The 12,630-nt window shown below is 54.2% G+C and overlaps 6 protein-coding genes and 1 non-coding gene across 7 annotated transcripts; 4 read left to right on the forward strand and 3 right to left on the reverse strand.

Moving 5' to 3' along the window:
* Positions 1-412: 412 nt before the first annotated feature.
* On the forward strand, positions 413-2,405 carry BGZ61DRAFT_342125 (formation of crista junctions protein 1; the record flags this gene model as incomplete). Its single annotated transcript, XM_046239482.1, has 3 exons — positions 413-526; positions 587-2,305; positions 2,361-2,405. The coding sequence occupies 3 exons, from the start codon at positions 413-415 to the stop codon at positions 2,403-2,405; spliced, it is 1,878 nt and encodes a 625-aa protein (XP_046109593.1).
* A 511-nt stretch (positions 2,406-2,916) lies between these two features.
* Positions 2,917-4,374, forward strand: BGZ61DRAFT_490661 (Mur ligase; the record flags this gene model as incomplete). The annotated part of the gene is made up of 1 exon (XM_046250354.1): positions 2,917-4,374. One exon carries the CDS (start codon positions 2,917-2,919, stop codon positions 4,372-4,374), a length of 1,458 nt encoding a protein of 485 aa, XP_046109594.1.
* On the reverse strand, positions 4,363-6,614 carry BGZ61DRAFT_443168 (Mur ligase). The gene is made up of 4 exons (XM_046244837.1): positions 6,102-6,614; positions 5,891-6,022; positions 4,927-5,828; positions 4,363-4,868 (listed from the first exon to the last, which is right to left on the reverse strand). Exons 1-4 carry the CDS (start codon positions 6,210-6,212, stop codon positions 4,454-4,456), a joined length of 1,560 nt encoding a protein of 519 aa, XP_046109595.1. The 5' UTR covers positions 6,213-6,614; the 3' UTR covers positions 4,363-4,453.
* A 181-nt stretch (positions 6,615-6,795) lies between these two features.
* BGZ61DRAFT_342691 (Mss4-like protein) lies at positions 6,796-7,869 on the reverse strand (the record flags this gene model as incomplete). The annotated part of the gene is made up of 1 exon (XM_046239530.1): positions 6,796-7,869. The coding sequence occupies one exon, from the start codon at positions 7,867-7,869 to the stop codon at positions 6,796-6,798; it is 1,074 nt and encodes a 357-aa protein (XP_046109596.1).
* Positions 7,870-8,313: 444 nt separating this feature from the next.
* Positions 8,314-10,095, forward strand: BGZ61DRAFT_343158 (Prefoldin subunit-domain-containing protein; the record flags this gene model as incomplete). Its single annotated transcript, XM_046239568.1, has 1 exon — positions 8,314-10,095. The coding sequence occupies one exon, from the start codon at positions 8,314-8,316 to the stop codon at positions 10,093-10,095; it is 1,782 nt and encodes a 593-aa protein (XP_046109597.1).
* Positions 10,096-11,293: 1,198 nt separating this feature from the next.
* BGZ61DRAFT_528096 (uncharacterized protein) lies at positions 11,294-11,528 on the forward strand (the record flags this gene model as incomplete). Its single annotated transcript, XM_046253200.1, has 2 exons — positions 11,294-11,368; positions 11,430-11,528. The coding sequence occupies 2 exons, from the start codon at positions 11,294-11,296 to the stop codon at positions 11,526-11,528; spliced, it is 174 nt and encodes a 57-aa protein (XP_046109598.1).
* A 720-nt stretch (positions 11,529-12,248) lies between these two features.
* On the reverse strand, positions 12,249-12,322 carry BGZ61DRAFT_t57. The gene has a single exon. It is a non-coding gene; the product is annotated as a tRNA-Val (tRNA).
* Between the last annotated feature and the right edge of the window lie 308 nt (positions 12,323-12,630).

A 12,630-nucleotide genomic window follows, 5' to 3' on the forward strand; every position in this document is an offset into this window, starting at 1 on the left:
CATTTGCGCGTGTTGGCGGCAGCCGTCTGATGGGCCGAGGAATCGATGACATGCTAAGCAAACATAATTCAAGTACCAGATATTGTATAACGATGCAATTAATATCAATCTTACACGCATCAATACCTCTTCTGCCGGACACCAATCATTGTACTCTTTTCTTGTTGGCATCGTTCTGCCGTCATCTCATGCTTATCTGGAGGCCAATTCGTTGCGTCGCCCGGTTCCTGCCGCTCGGCATGTCCTCAGTGCATTCCGCACCACTAACGTTTAGTGCTTTGCTCCGTCGTGTTGGCGGATCCGGAGCTGGCATTAGCCGAACTTTTACCCTGAGCGTTTTTGAGCTCTCAACTCCATCTAGCCGAATCCAACCACATCACAACCAGCGCTTTGTTCGCCATTGCATTCCCTAATGTTGCGAACATCGCTTCGGTCTGCCAGGGTACTAGGCGGCAGGTCCGGTGCGGCCTCCGCCACCCGTCAATGGCCCATCGCGGCCTCGCGGCGAGCCGTCGTTCTGGGCCAGGTACGTCGCGCCCCAGAACTTATCAACTGATCGAGTGACGTGCTGACTCTGCCCTTCCAGCGATCCTACGCTGTCCAGAACAAGCCCGACTCTGACCCTACGAAGCCCGCCGTGCTCCCGACCTCCGAGACTATTATATCTGAACGAGCTAAGACTATCGACGAGGTCAAGGCCGCGACCAAGCCCCCCTCGACGCCGCCCACGCCACCTCCGAAGAAGAAGGGTTTCTTCCGCAGGCTGAGGAACTTTGTCTACACTCTAATCCTCCTGGGCGTTGTTGGGTTCGCTGGTGGTGTCTGGTACTCGCGCATTAGCGACAACTTCCACGACTTCTTCACCCAGTACGTTCCCTTCGGAGAGCAGGCCGTTCTGTACCTCGAGGAGAAGGAATTCAAGAAGAAGTTCCCCAATACTCCCCATTCTTCTTCCAAGGCTCGGGATGCGGACGCCGCTGTTAAGATTCCCGCTCAGAGCGGTGCCTCTTGGAGGGTCGCGGACCAGACCCGTCGCTCCAGTGCTGGCCCTACCCACCAGGAGCCCAAGCCAGAGAAGGCCCCCAAGCCGGCTGCCCGTAAGCCCAAGCCTGCGGAGGCCGCGCCTGCTCCTGTTGCGGTTGTCGAGAAGGCACCCGCTGCCCCGGCCCCTCAGCCCGAGCCCGCTTTCAAGGCCCCCGAGGTCAACGAGCCTTCCAAGTGCCCACCTCTGAAACCAATTGATCTCCTTTCGTTGGCCGATGCCAGGGAGCCCGTTATCCAAGATCTTGTCCACATGGTGAACGACCTTATCCTCGTTATCAACGCCGATGGTGCTCATGGTCGATACTCCTCGTCAGTGAACAAGGCCAAGAATGAGGTTACCAAGGTCGGTGGTAAGCTCAAGGCGATGAAGGGTGAGCTCGAGAAGAAGGCTGCTCGTCAAGTCCGAGACAAGATCGATGAGTTCGACAAGGCCGCTACTGATTTGATTGATCGGGTTGAGGCTTCCATGGTCACCCAGGAGATGCAGTGGCGCAAGGATTTTGAGGATGAGATGAAGAAGGTCCGAGAGAACTACGAGGACAGGGTCAAGACTCTGCTGGAGCGTGAGCAGAAGCTCAACGAGCAGAAACTTCAGAACCAGCTCCTCGAGCAGGCTGTCGCTCTCAAGAAGGATTTTGTCAAGGAGGTCCAGGAGCACGTTGAGAAGGAGCGTGAGAGCCGTCTGGGCAAGTTGAACGACTTGTCGGCGGCTGTTGCAGGCCTGGAGAAGCTCACCACCGGATGGAACGAGGTCGTTGACTCTAACCTCCAGACTCAGCAGCTGCACGTCGCCGTCGAGGCTGTGCGCGCTAGCCTGGAGGATAGCCAACACCCTCGTCCGTTCATTAAGGAGCTTGTTGCTCTTCGGGAAATTGCTGCTGACGACCCCGTCGTCAACGCTGCCATCGCATCGGTGAACCCTACTGCCTACCAGCGCGGTGTCCCTACTTCCTCTCAGCTTATTGACCGATTCCGCCGCGTCGCCAACGAGGTCCGAAAGGCCTCGCTGCTTCCCGACGAGGCGGGTGTGGCCAGCCATGCTTCCAGCTGGGTTCTGAGCCACGTCATGTTCAAGAAGCAGGGTCTTGCTGATGGTGACGACGTGGAGAGCATCCTGACTCGCACCCAAACGTACCTTGAGGAAGGCGATCTGGATTCTGCGGCGCGAGAGATGACTGGCCTGGATGGTTGGGCCAAGACTTTGAGCAAAGACTGGCTCGGTGAGGTTCGCAAGGTGCTGGAGGTTCAGCAAGCTCTTGACGTAAGTACCCTTTCATATTCCGATTAATCATCAAGTTGCTAACGTGGTTCAACAGGTCATTGCTACGGAGGCGCGACTACAGAGCCTGCGTGTGGATTAAGAGACGGTTTCATTTGTCCTGTATATTGGGCCTTGGAGCTGTCATGTCTAGAGAGGGCTTCCCGCCCGTGTATTGTATTAGATAGCAATAGACAATGAGGGCGTGACAACCAGTCTGAAGCATTGCTCTAGTTTAGCCCTGTATTTTTATCTTGTTTTCGAACTTGAGTGGCAGTGGTGTTAAAAGTTACAGTAGCCATGTATTGCGATTGCAGATGTTAAGCTAACCCCACTATGAAACCGCTCAATTCTGACAGTTCCTCGCAGCCACACCATCACTACTAACCCTACAAGCTCGCATCGACTTCGACCACCCTCCGTTCTCGAACCTTGATTGGCCGGGTCTCACATTCCTGTGAGTAGCGTGCCTGCTGCGGTGCATGAGAAGGGTCTAAAATCGCCAGAATGCTACAATAATCAACACTATGTGGTGCCGCGGTTCATTGACTCGTGGCTGGGTCACAGTGCCACTCTTGAGGAGGCAACAAACCAGCCGTCGGCTCATCACCACCATGGCGCGCGACTATCCGAAGGCCCTCGGCCTCCTCTTCCAGTTGTCTTCAAACCGCCAGATCACCAATCTCTTCGACAAACCAGACGCCCCAGCCGCGCCTCGGCCTTCAGCTCAAGACCTCAACGCTGCAGCCATCCCGGAGATGCGTGACTGGCTCCGCCGTGCTGGATACACGCCGCAGGACCTAGCACGCTTGCGGCATATTCACATCGCGGGAACCAAGGGCAAAGGCTCAGTGAGTGCGTTCGCGACGGGGATGCTGCGCGAGTATGGCACCGTCGGCACGTACACGAGCCCGCACCTCGTCAGCGTCCGGGAGCGAATCGCCATCCAGGGGGAGGCGATTTCGCAGGACGCGTTCACAGGGGCATTCTTCGAGCTGTGGGATCGCTTCACTGATGCGGCGAGGAGCGAGGGCATGGACGCGGCTGAGGCGGAGGGGCCATCGTCGAAACCCTTCTTTTTTCGGTTCCTGACGATTCTGGCCTGGCATATCTTCTTGAAGCAGAAGGTGGATTGTGTCGTCTTGGAGTGTGGTATTGGAGGAGAGTACGATGCAACGAATCTACTTCCACCAGAAGCTGTTTCTTCGGCGGTGATCACACAACTGGGCATCGACCATGTAGCCATGCTAGGAGACACTGTCGAGAAGATTGCCTGGCACAAAGCTGGGATCCTCAAGCCCAGTGTCAAAGGTTTCGTCCGGAGAATAGGCGAACAACCCGGCGTCAGGGAGGTTCTTCGATCAAGGGCGGCTGAGAAGAGCGCCAACCTGGTCGAGCTCGACGATAGCTTTGTCGAGCAATGGGGCGGCGTGCAGGGGAAGCTGGCGGGCGATTTCCAGAAATACAACCAAGCTCTAGCTGTCCTAGCCGTGCGGGAATATTTCGGCATGGATACCAATCCCGCGACTGCATTATTGGATATTCCCGAGAAGATGGTCAAGGGCCTCACCGAGGCAACGCTGCGAGGACGATGCGAGACCATCCAGGACGGCCCTGTCAGTTGGTGTGTTGATGGTGCTCACACAAAAGACAGCTTACAACAGGTGGCCAAGTGGTTTGCCCGATCTCTCGGCCCTGGTGAGACTGCCACACTCGTATTTAACCAGCAGGAGAGAGATGTCTCGGAGCTCCTCGCAGGATTTCTCGATGCTGTTAAAGAGGCTGTAGGGAGGGACAATGTTTTCAAGCATGCCCTTTTCACGAGGAACGATCAGCAAGGCCCTGCCGAAGGCGAAGTGAGGAATTTGGAGGTGCAACATCGCGCAGCTCGCTTGATGGGTAACACAGCCCCTGGCTGCGATTCGAAGGCTTTGGATAATATGCAGGATACAGTGACGGAGGCGAGACGAATCGCCGAAAGAGAGGGACCAAATCACAAGGTATTGGTGACGGGTAGCTTGCATCTTGTGGGGGGTATCTTACAGGCCCTAGAGCCCGAGGGTCTATTGTAGTCTTGTAGATATATATGCCTTGTCGTCTATGCTCCATATCCTGTCCCAAACCATATACCATGCAAACGATGGCCACGGATTACAGGGCATCGGCCTTCTCCAATATCCCCAACGCGCCGCCAACCAGATGCAAGCTCCCGGTGATGAACGCCTGCACCGATGCGCCTTCCGGAAGCCCCTCGCCAAGCTGCCGCGCGTAGTCGATGGACTGCTCGATCGTCGGCATGACCTTGACGGTGGCAACTGGGTCTATAGATGCCCACTTTTCGGCAAAGCGGTGCTGGACTGTCATCTTGTCGATGTCAGCCGGGTCGAATTGGTGGTTGACAAAGTCGCGCTTGTAACCTGTCGCGCTGTAGGTGACGTTTGTGCAGAAGATGACATGGTCGAAGGCAGGCTTGCCATCGCGTTTGGTGGCTTTCTGGATGGACTCGAGGAAATCGACGGCCTCGGAGCGGCCTTGTTGGTTGAAGATCATGACACGGGGGCCGAATCTAGGGGTAACGTCAGAATTTCTGGGCAACAGCGAGGCAGGCAGAGAGGTTCACTTACCGGCCGGATATTTCGCCATTGAACCACTTCGCCGACATCTTCAGGCTGTCAGCCGTATGGGCGCCATCAACGTGCCAGGTCACCTTGTCCTCGAGTTTGACTTCGCAGCGACCTCTCCAGACGACCTTCTCAAGGCCAGCCACAAACTCATACGGCAAGGGTTCTGACTTTGGCGGAAGAGTGACCTCCAGCTTCAACAGCACGGCCTCTGCCAGGGCGACGGCTAGGGAAGCGTTGCGCTTCTGGAATGCAGCGTCTGGTCGGATCTTGACGGCGCTGAGTCGAGGGTCAATCTCCAATACCTCTAGATTAACATTCTTCTCTACAGCTCTTTGTTTCAGAACCTCTGCGGCCTCGGGAACCTGCTCAATCGTGAAAGCCGGACTACCAGTCTTCATAATACCGGCTTTGTGCCATGCGATCTTGTCAACGGTGTTGCCGAGGGCAAAGACGTGGTCGATCCCGAGCGTGCTGATTCCCGATACAACTGGCTTTTCAACGACATTTGTTGCGTCAAACTCTCCACCAATGCCTGTCTCGTAAACTGCCACTTCCACTCCCTCTTGTAGGAAGACATGCCAGCTCATGAGCGTCAGGTAGCGGGCATAGATAGGTCGCGGAGCCATGAGGGTGTTCTCCTCCGCCACTGCTGCGGATGGCTCAAGCCGGTCCCATACTTCAAAGAAATATTTCGCAAATAGATCCTCAGAAATAGGCTGCGAGTTGATCCGGATGCGCTCCCGCACGGCGATGAGGTGAGGCGAGCTGAAAAAGCCAGTCTTGTGAGGGATGGCGAGGGTGCGCTGGTACTGGGCGAGGATGGAGTCAACAAAGGCGCATGTACTACCCTTTCCCTTTGTTCCCGCCACATGGACGATATTGAGGCGATCCAGATCATTTGCCTTGAGTGAATGTATTAGCAGAAGTGAGGTTGAGAGGAGAGGCATTTCAAGATGAGTCTCACTGTGTAGCCAATTCGACCTAGGTACGTCTTCATCTCCTTGATAGAGACTGCATCGGGCTTGATTCCAGCCTTTCGGCGGGCCTCGATGATATCAAACGGCGTCTGAAGCGAGTTCAGCGCATCAATTGCGTCCTACAGCGCACAGCCACGGTCAGTAACGCATTCATCCGGCCGCAAAAGGGAGGTGGGGACGGGAGTTGGAATGCGTCACATTGTAAGAGCGGCTCGGAGACGTCATGGTGCAAAGAGCAGCACGTCCTGAGACTACGAAGTTGAAGGATTGTCCAATTTGTCCGAGGGCTCGCCACGATACATGAGGCATCGAAATGGCCCAGGTCCACGACTTTTTCTCCCACTGGCGACGGACGGGGAGCGAGGTGAAACTCTCTATTGTTACTCGTCGTTTGGTGGCCCGCAGAAAGCTCGGCTAATTCGGATTGACGCTGTTGGGCGGTTTTCTCGCGATGCCGATGAATACCGCAGATGGCAACCGGAATGACGGGTAAAAAATATAATCTTGAGGAGTTAAGGCTCTATCACGGGGGATTGCGTATGGAGTTCTGGGTTAATTAGGTGAAAATTAAGCTCCGTCACTGAGTCGAGGGCGCCGGATACTGTCGGGGACGGTCCCGGCATCTTAGTTGCGGGCATTCGGACGCCGCTAAGATAGCCCGAAGGCCGCGCTTCGGTGCGCAGAAGCATCACCAACAACAAAGAACATGGCCTGTTGTGAATTTCTCCTCGTGTATGGAGGTATTTTCTAAAAATACCCAAGTTTCACAATATACAAAAATTATTCGACTCCTTCCACGACAGTTGAATATCCTTTCATAGCACGCCGAAACAGGCACAGGCACAGCTTATCTCGGAGGCCCTCCGATGCCCCCAAACTGATTTCGGACTCTTCACCCGATGTTGTAATCCTCAATTCTCCCTTCCTTCTCCAAAACATATTTGTTCATTCCCTCCTGTAGCGCTTCTGTGAATGCGTTGTCGAACCTCTTCCCACTGCCCAACCACGCCAGCCTAGCTCGCCAGGTGAGCCAGTTCTCCGCCATGCCACCCTCAGGGGCTCGCAGGACGCCTGTTGAGAGATCGACCACTTGCTGTCTGTCTGTCGGGCGTCGTTCTTCGATCGAGTAGAAGAATGTCGCACCGCATGTGCCGCAGAATGATCGCAGCACATCAGGCGACGACTGATAGGTCTTGGCAGTCCCGATCAAAAGGTCCGGTTTGATGGGCGGTTCGCAAAGGGCAAGCGGAATAAATGTCCATCCAACCACATGAGTTCCATTGACACGGCGACAGTCGTCGCAGGCATCAAAGCACGCATGCCATTTCGTCTTGTCCAAGTGGGAGACATACTTGGACATGTACTCGTCGTTGATGACCTCCTCAGTCGGTCGTGGAAATGTGAAAGACACGCCACCACAGTGACATTGCGCGCGCATGCGATCCTTGCCGTCTTCCCCAACCTCAGGTTCGGATTCGAGGAGCTTGGCCTTGGGACTATCCTCGGGTGGGTTATAGACACCAAATTCACGGCCCCCGATGTGGGTCAACATTTTGGAGATGCCTTCGTCCTTGACGGATTTGGTGTAGATGTGCATCCCAATCTGGAAGTTCTCTGGTCCATGGTCTGTGAAAATGGACGTCGCAGGCACCCAATTGCCCTTTTCGAGTCCAATACAGGCAATGTGACACCCGCAAGTGGAGCAAAAGCTCACACTTCCCCTAGACTCGGGAACGACGTAGTGTGTCATGTTTGCCTCAGACGATGGCCCCACGAACTTGGGTCTGATGCCCATGGGCAGGTGAGTGTGAAAGACGCATGGCAAGCCAAGAGTAAACCGGCACAAGCTGCAGTGGCAGAGGTGAACACGGAAAGGTAGTGATGTTTTGGGAATGTCGACGGTGAAGTGGACAGAACCACACGAGCACTTGGCTTCAAGCGTTTTGGTGTTGCTAGAGTCCGTCATGGTGATAAACCGTTGGTAGTGAGTGAACATGAACAAAGAGGTTGTCACTCGGAATGGCAGAGAGGAGCGGGAAACTCAGGACCCCGCGTGTACAGGCAGTCAATTGCCTTTTAAGGAAGTAACCATGTCTATCTGCGACATCCAGGCCGCCAATGTCATCGACGCCCTTACGCCTTTGACTTCATCGCACACATGCAGGCGGCTTGTAAAGGCCTGGCTGACGTTGACAGTATCTACCTAACAATCATCCTTGACGTAAGCCATGGTGGCATGAGTTGTGAATTCCCGTTAGCCGATATTCAGCCGGGTTAACCACGCCTAAGCCAGACCCATGCAAGTTTTGCAGGTCCTTTGATTTTTCAACGATCCGTTGCACATCGGCAGCCAGATTTTCTATTCCTCTGCTCGCTAGCACCCTTGCGGGAGCTGACGCAGATCGTCGCCATGTCGGGAGTCAAGGATAGCTTCCTGGACCTCGAGCGGCACCGGCTGCAGCTCGAGGAGCAGGTTCAGAAGCTGCAGAAGGACTTGCAGCATTGGCAGACCTGGGATGCTGAGTATGAGACACTCAAGGAGGAAGTCGACGACGTGCCCGAAGCCAACGCCGCCTCTCTCGCCCATATCAGAGATGCATTCCAGGGAGAACTGCTCAAACCACTTGAGATTGACGACATCTTCGGCGGTAAGAATCTCAGGTCAAAGGATCAGATCAAGAATGTTCTTGATCGTCGCATCGACTATGTCACCAAGAACATCGAGTCCCTGCAGAAGCAGCTTGAGGCTGCCGAAAACAAGTACGCTGCCGCCACCGTCATCAGCCAACCCGATGCCACCGATGAAGACGGCCAACCCATCACGGAAATCATCGAGCGGCTAGACGATGATGACAATGTCATCTCATTCCAGCTAAACAAGCCAGGCAATTCTTTGTCTCAAGTCAAGGAGGCCCTGGAGAAGGCAGGCGTGAAGGACATCCCAGATGCGGAACCGAACGCGACGCAGCAGATCCCTCAGCAGCAAGCTCGCCAAACGGAAACCCTTCAACAACTAGTTGCCCAAGCTCAGCCGGCGAGCAAGAAGATACAACAGCCCTTGAGATCTGAATCTCCGGCCAATAAGGCCGTCTCTTTTACCTCCAATACAAAGGCCGGAGACGATCCGAAGCCTCAAGTGTCGAAGAATGCGAAACGCGTCGAACAAATCATGAAGACTGCCAAGGAGCAGGAGACCCTCAGTGAGGAAAAGCCAGTCATCCCCGAAGATGAGGATGAGGATGACGCGGAGATGCGCCGGCAAATGCTCGCATATAGCATGGGCGAAGTCGGTGCAGTGGTCGCCGAGTTGGAACTAGACGAAGGCGACACCGACGACGACGACGATTATGAGTTTGACTACAGTGATGAGGGATTCGAGGATGATGAAGACAAATACGGGCGATCTACTGGAAGTGTCCTGACAGATGGTTACCGCCAACGCATGCTCGAGTTGGAAAAGAAGCTGGGCATCAAGTCTCGCTTCACTGCCCAAGAACCAGCCGATAACGATGATGATTCAAGCTCGGACGATGAGCGGATCGGTCGCATTGTTGTGAAACCAAGTCCCGAGGCGCCATCGTCCTCATCACAGCCTGTCCCATCAAAGTCGATCATCAAGGAGAAGCAGCTTGCAGAGACGAGCGGCAAGAAGGGTGTCCGGTTCGCCTCGAATCTTGACATCGCTCCCGAAGATGAGCCTGCAACACAACGGGTCAAAGAGATTACAGAAAAAGACGACGAGCCTCTGGTGGAGCCGTTGAGTGATGTCGTGGAGCGATCTGGTCCTGCCAAGTCGGCCGAATCCAAGGCGAATCGCAAACCGTCTCGCTTCAAGAAGTCGAGAGGCGAGGCTGCGACGGGTGACAGTATCCCGCCAGGTCCTATGGACCTGCCAGTGAGGTTCCTAGACCAAGATCGGCCGACTGCGCCCACAGGTCCCGAGGGAACGACAATAGCTGATACCCTAGTTGAGCGCGATACGAGGACGGCTCCCCAACCAACGGGGGAGTTTGATGACGATATGACACAGGATGCGGTTGCTGATGAATATCATCGAATGCGCAAGAAGTTTATCCAGCGAGAAGGTGGGTTCCTTAAAGAAGACGAATCTCCGATCCAGCCATTGGACGAAGCCGATGGAGGACCGGCGCGTGTTAGTCGCTTCAAGGCGGCGAAGCTGTCAAGACAATGATGAAACTTGACAGCCCAAAGGCAAAACAAAGAAGCAAAGAAAAACAAAAGCATATGGATGCCGCGGGCGATATTCGATACAGAAAATCGACTAATGGTGACACATGCTCCGCTCAAGTGGCTTGCTGTGACCTGGTATTCGTGATTTGGGCCTGTTGACTGTTGACTGTTGGCTGCCTCCTCGCCAACTTGCTAACCCTGCCGAGTTGTAGTACTTTTGTATCGTGTGGCTTGTGTGCATTTAATACGGCCAAGTGTATCAGCCCAGTCACCCCTCGCGTCTAGACTCAGACTCGCGATGATCCGGAACGCTAGTCATTTTGACAATCGATGGGTTGCAGCTCTCCATCTGCCTCACGCATTGCAGCGCTATTCCAAGATTGAACCGATGCGATGGGCTCTCTGATGCCATAATCGTTGGATTCTGTCCGACGTCGATGATATTGGCTACTCGTTTCACCCTTTACATTTCGATAGCACCAAACCAAACCAAACGATTCCTTGCAAAATCATCTGCTTCTGCTCTTCTGCTCTTCTGCTACGCCGTCATCTTCCTTGTCTGGGGCAATCCAGCCTGTTTGGCTAACACTAAGCGGTCGCGGCGGGCTCCTGTGGGTCGCAGCGTGTGGGGTGGATCACCGGAAGTTCGGCACTGCACACGACGACCGCGGTGCCGGGTGCCGTAGATGGCTGACGTTGCTAACAACGCCTACGAATGCTTGCTGCACGGCCACCCCGGATGGGCCTTCATTTGCTGTTCTCGATCCTCGTTGGAGCTGAAGGCTGAGCAGGTCCCTTGTTTTGGCTCGCCCGCTGCATCTCAGTGGCCCGGAGTGGCTACCTGACGGGCCAACTTTACCATGGCCGCCCGGCAAACCGGCACCGCTGCGATACGTCACTCGCGATACTCGTCTTCTTTGCGCCCTGGACTGGGATGAGGGGATGCGACGAGCCGCGGCGGTGGGAGGTGAGACAATCCCTTGGAGCTTGAGGCCTCTGAGCTGCTGGGCCCCTGGGACACGCGGGCTTCTTGCTATCAGCCGCCGCCGACCCTACCTAATGCCGAGTACCTACTTAAAGACGACGCCCGGCTTTGGAAGCCGTCTCTTCCCAGACCAGTCCTGCACTTCACCAACAACTCTAATCGGAACGTTACTTTAAATCCACGATACACCTCCTCCCTCTTCATCCAATCCAAGATGCCTGCCCCCATGGAGCCCACCCAGCAAGCCCCCATGGCTGCCGACAACGGTGCCATTGTCTCCCAGCAGCCCGTGAGTTTCTTCTTCATGATATCGTATATCTTATATCGGGTCCCCAAACTGACAAACAAAGGCTGCTGAGCCTCAGCCTGACATGTCCATGCGAGGTGGTGAGGAGGCTGGCTGCGAGATCTGCTGCGGTCTCTGCGCCTGCGAGGAGGGCTGCTGCTAAACGCGCCTCGTCTTTAAATCGAAGTAGATGGCAAGATGATGGAAGCGGGCTATGAAACTTTGCTGGTCCTGGATGAGAGTTTTGTCACTGCATGAGCCTGTTGACAATAGAAATGATATCCTACTTATAAGTCCATGCCATGATATTGATGAGTGAAGTCACAACTGTTAAAGCTCTCTCTCCTGAGAGATAGCGCCGCGCGCTAGTCACAGGTAGATACATTCTTGTGCTTGAATCGTACCGGTCTCCACGTATTCCCCTGCATGATTTGTAGTTGATGAACCAATCCGTGGGCCACGACTGCCTGATGGCTCGTCCTATGATGAAGTATAACATTCGATTGAACTTCGACGCAGATTTGATCAAACCCCTACCGCTCACGTGGCCATACGAACCACGAACACTTTTATTAATAGTCCCCAGAAGCTCCTCCTGTTCGTACTGCACGTATCGTGAATTGGTGGTTGCAAAATAAAATTGTATAGGGTAAGTTAGGGGTCTTTGGGTGACATCATCACCTTGGAGTCAGGTACTTCATACGTTTCAATATTGTTTGACAATGCTTTCATAACATGAGAAAACAGATATCAAAATGATAACTTGGCTCACAAGGAGTGGCTACTTCACCCATTACACACCTGCATCCAGTCCTGATCCGCTGTTGGTAGAATGATGGTGACAACATCAAAAAGGAAGATTTGCTCCTGAGTGGCAAAAGTGTGATTCCGCCCGGGCTCGAACCGGGGACCTTCTCGGTGTTAACGAGATGCCATAACCAGCTAGACCACGGAACCAAGCTATGGTACTTGTTGAAGAATTGGGCTTCTGTATGTAAATATGAAGCTTGCAAGATGTGGGCTGGTTGCAGGTTTGGAGCCCTCGTAGCGGGGTTGCTCCCCTCCGTGCGGGATGCAACATCATCCTGTCACAGAGCAGCAGGTCAGTAACTACTCTAAACACTGATGTTTGCTATTTGGGTTTTATATTTCTTGGACCAGATAGTCACTTTTACTTCAGTCTTTATGCATGGTAAGCGGATTGGTTCTTTGATCTCTAACCTCGTGTACAGTAATCAAGTACATCGCTGGCCCATCTCATGGTT

This window comes from Ilyonectria robusta (genome assembly GCF_021365365.1).
Source record: "Ilyonectria robusta strain PMI_751 chromosome Unknown BGZ61scaffold_3, whole genome shotgun sequence".
NCBI lineage: Eukaryota > Fungi > Ascomycota > Sordariomycetes > Hypocreales > Nectriaceae > Ilyonectria > Ilyonectria robusta.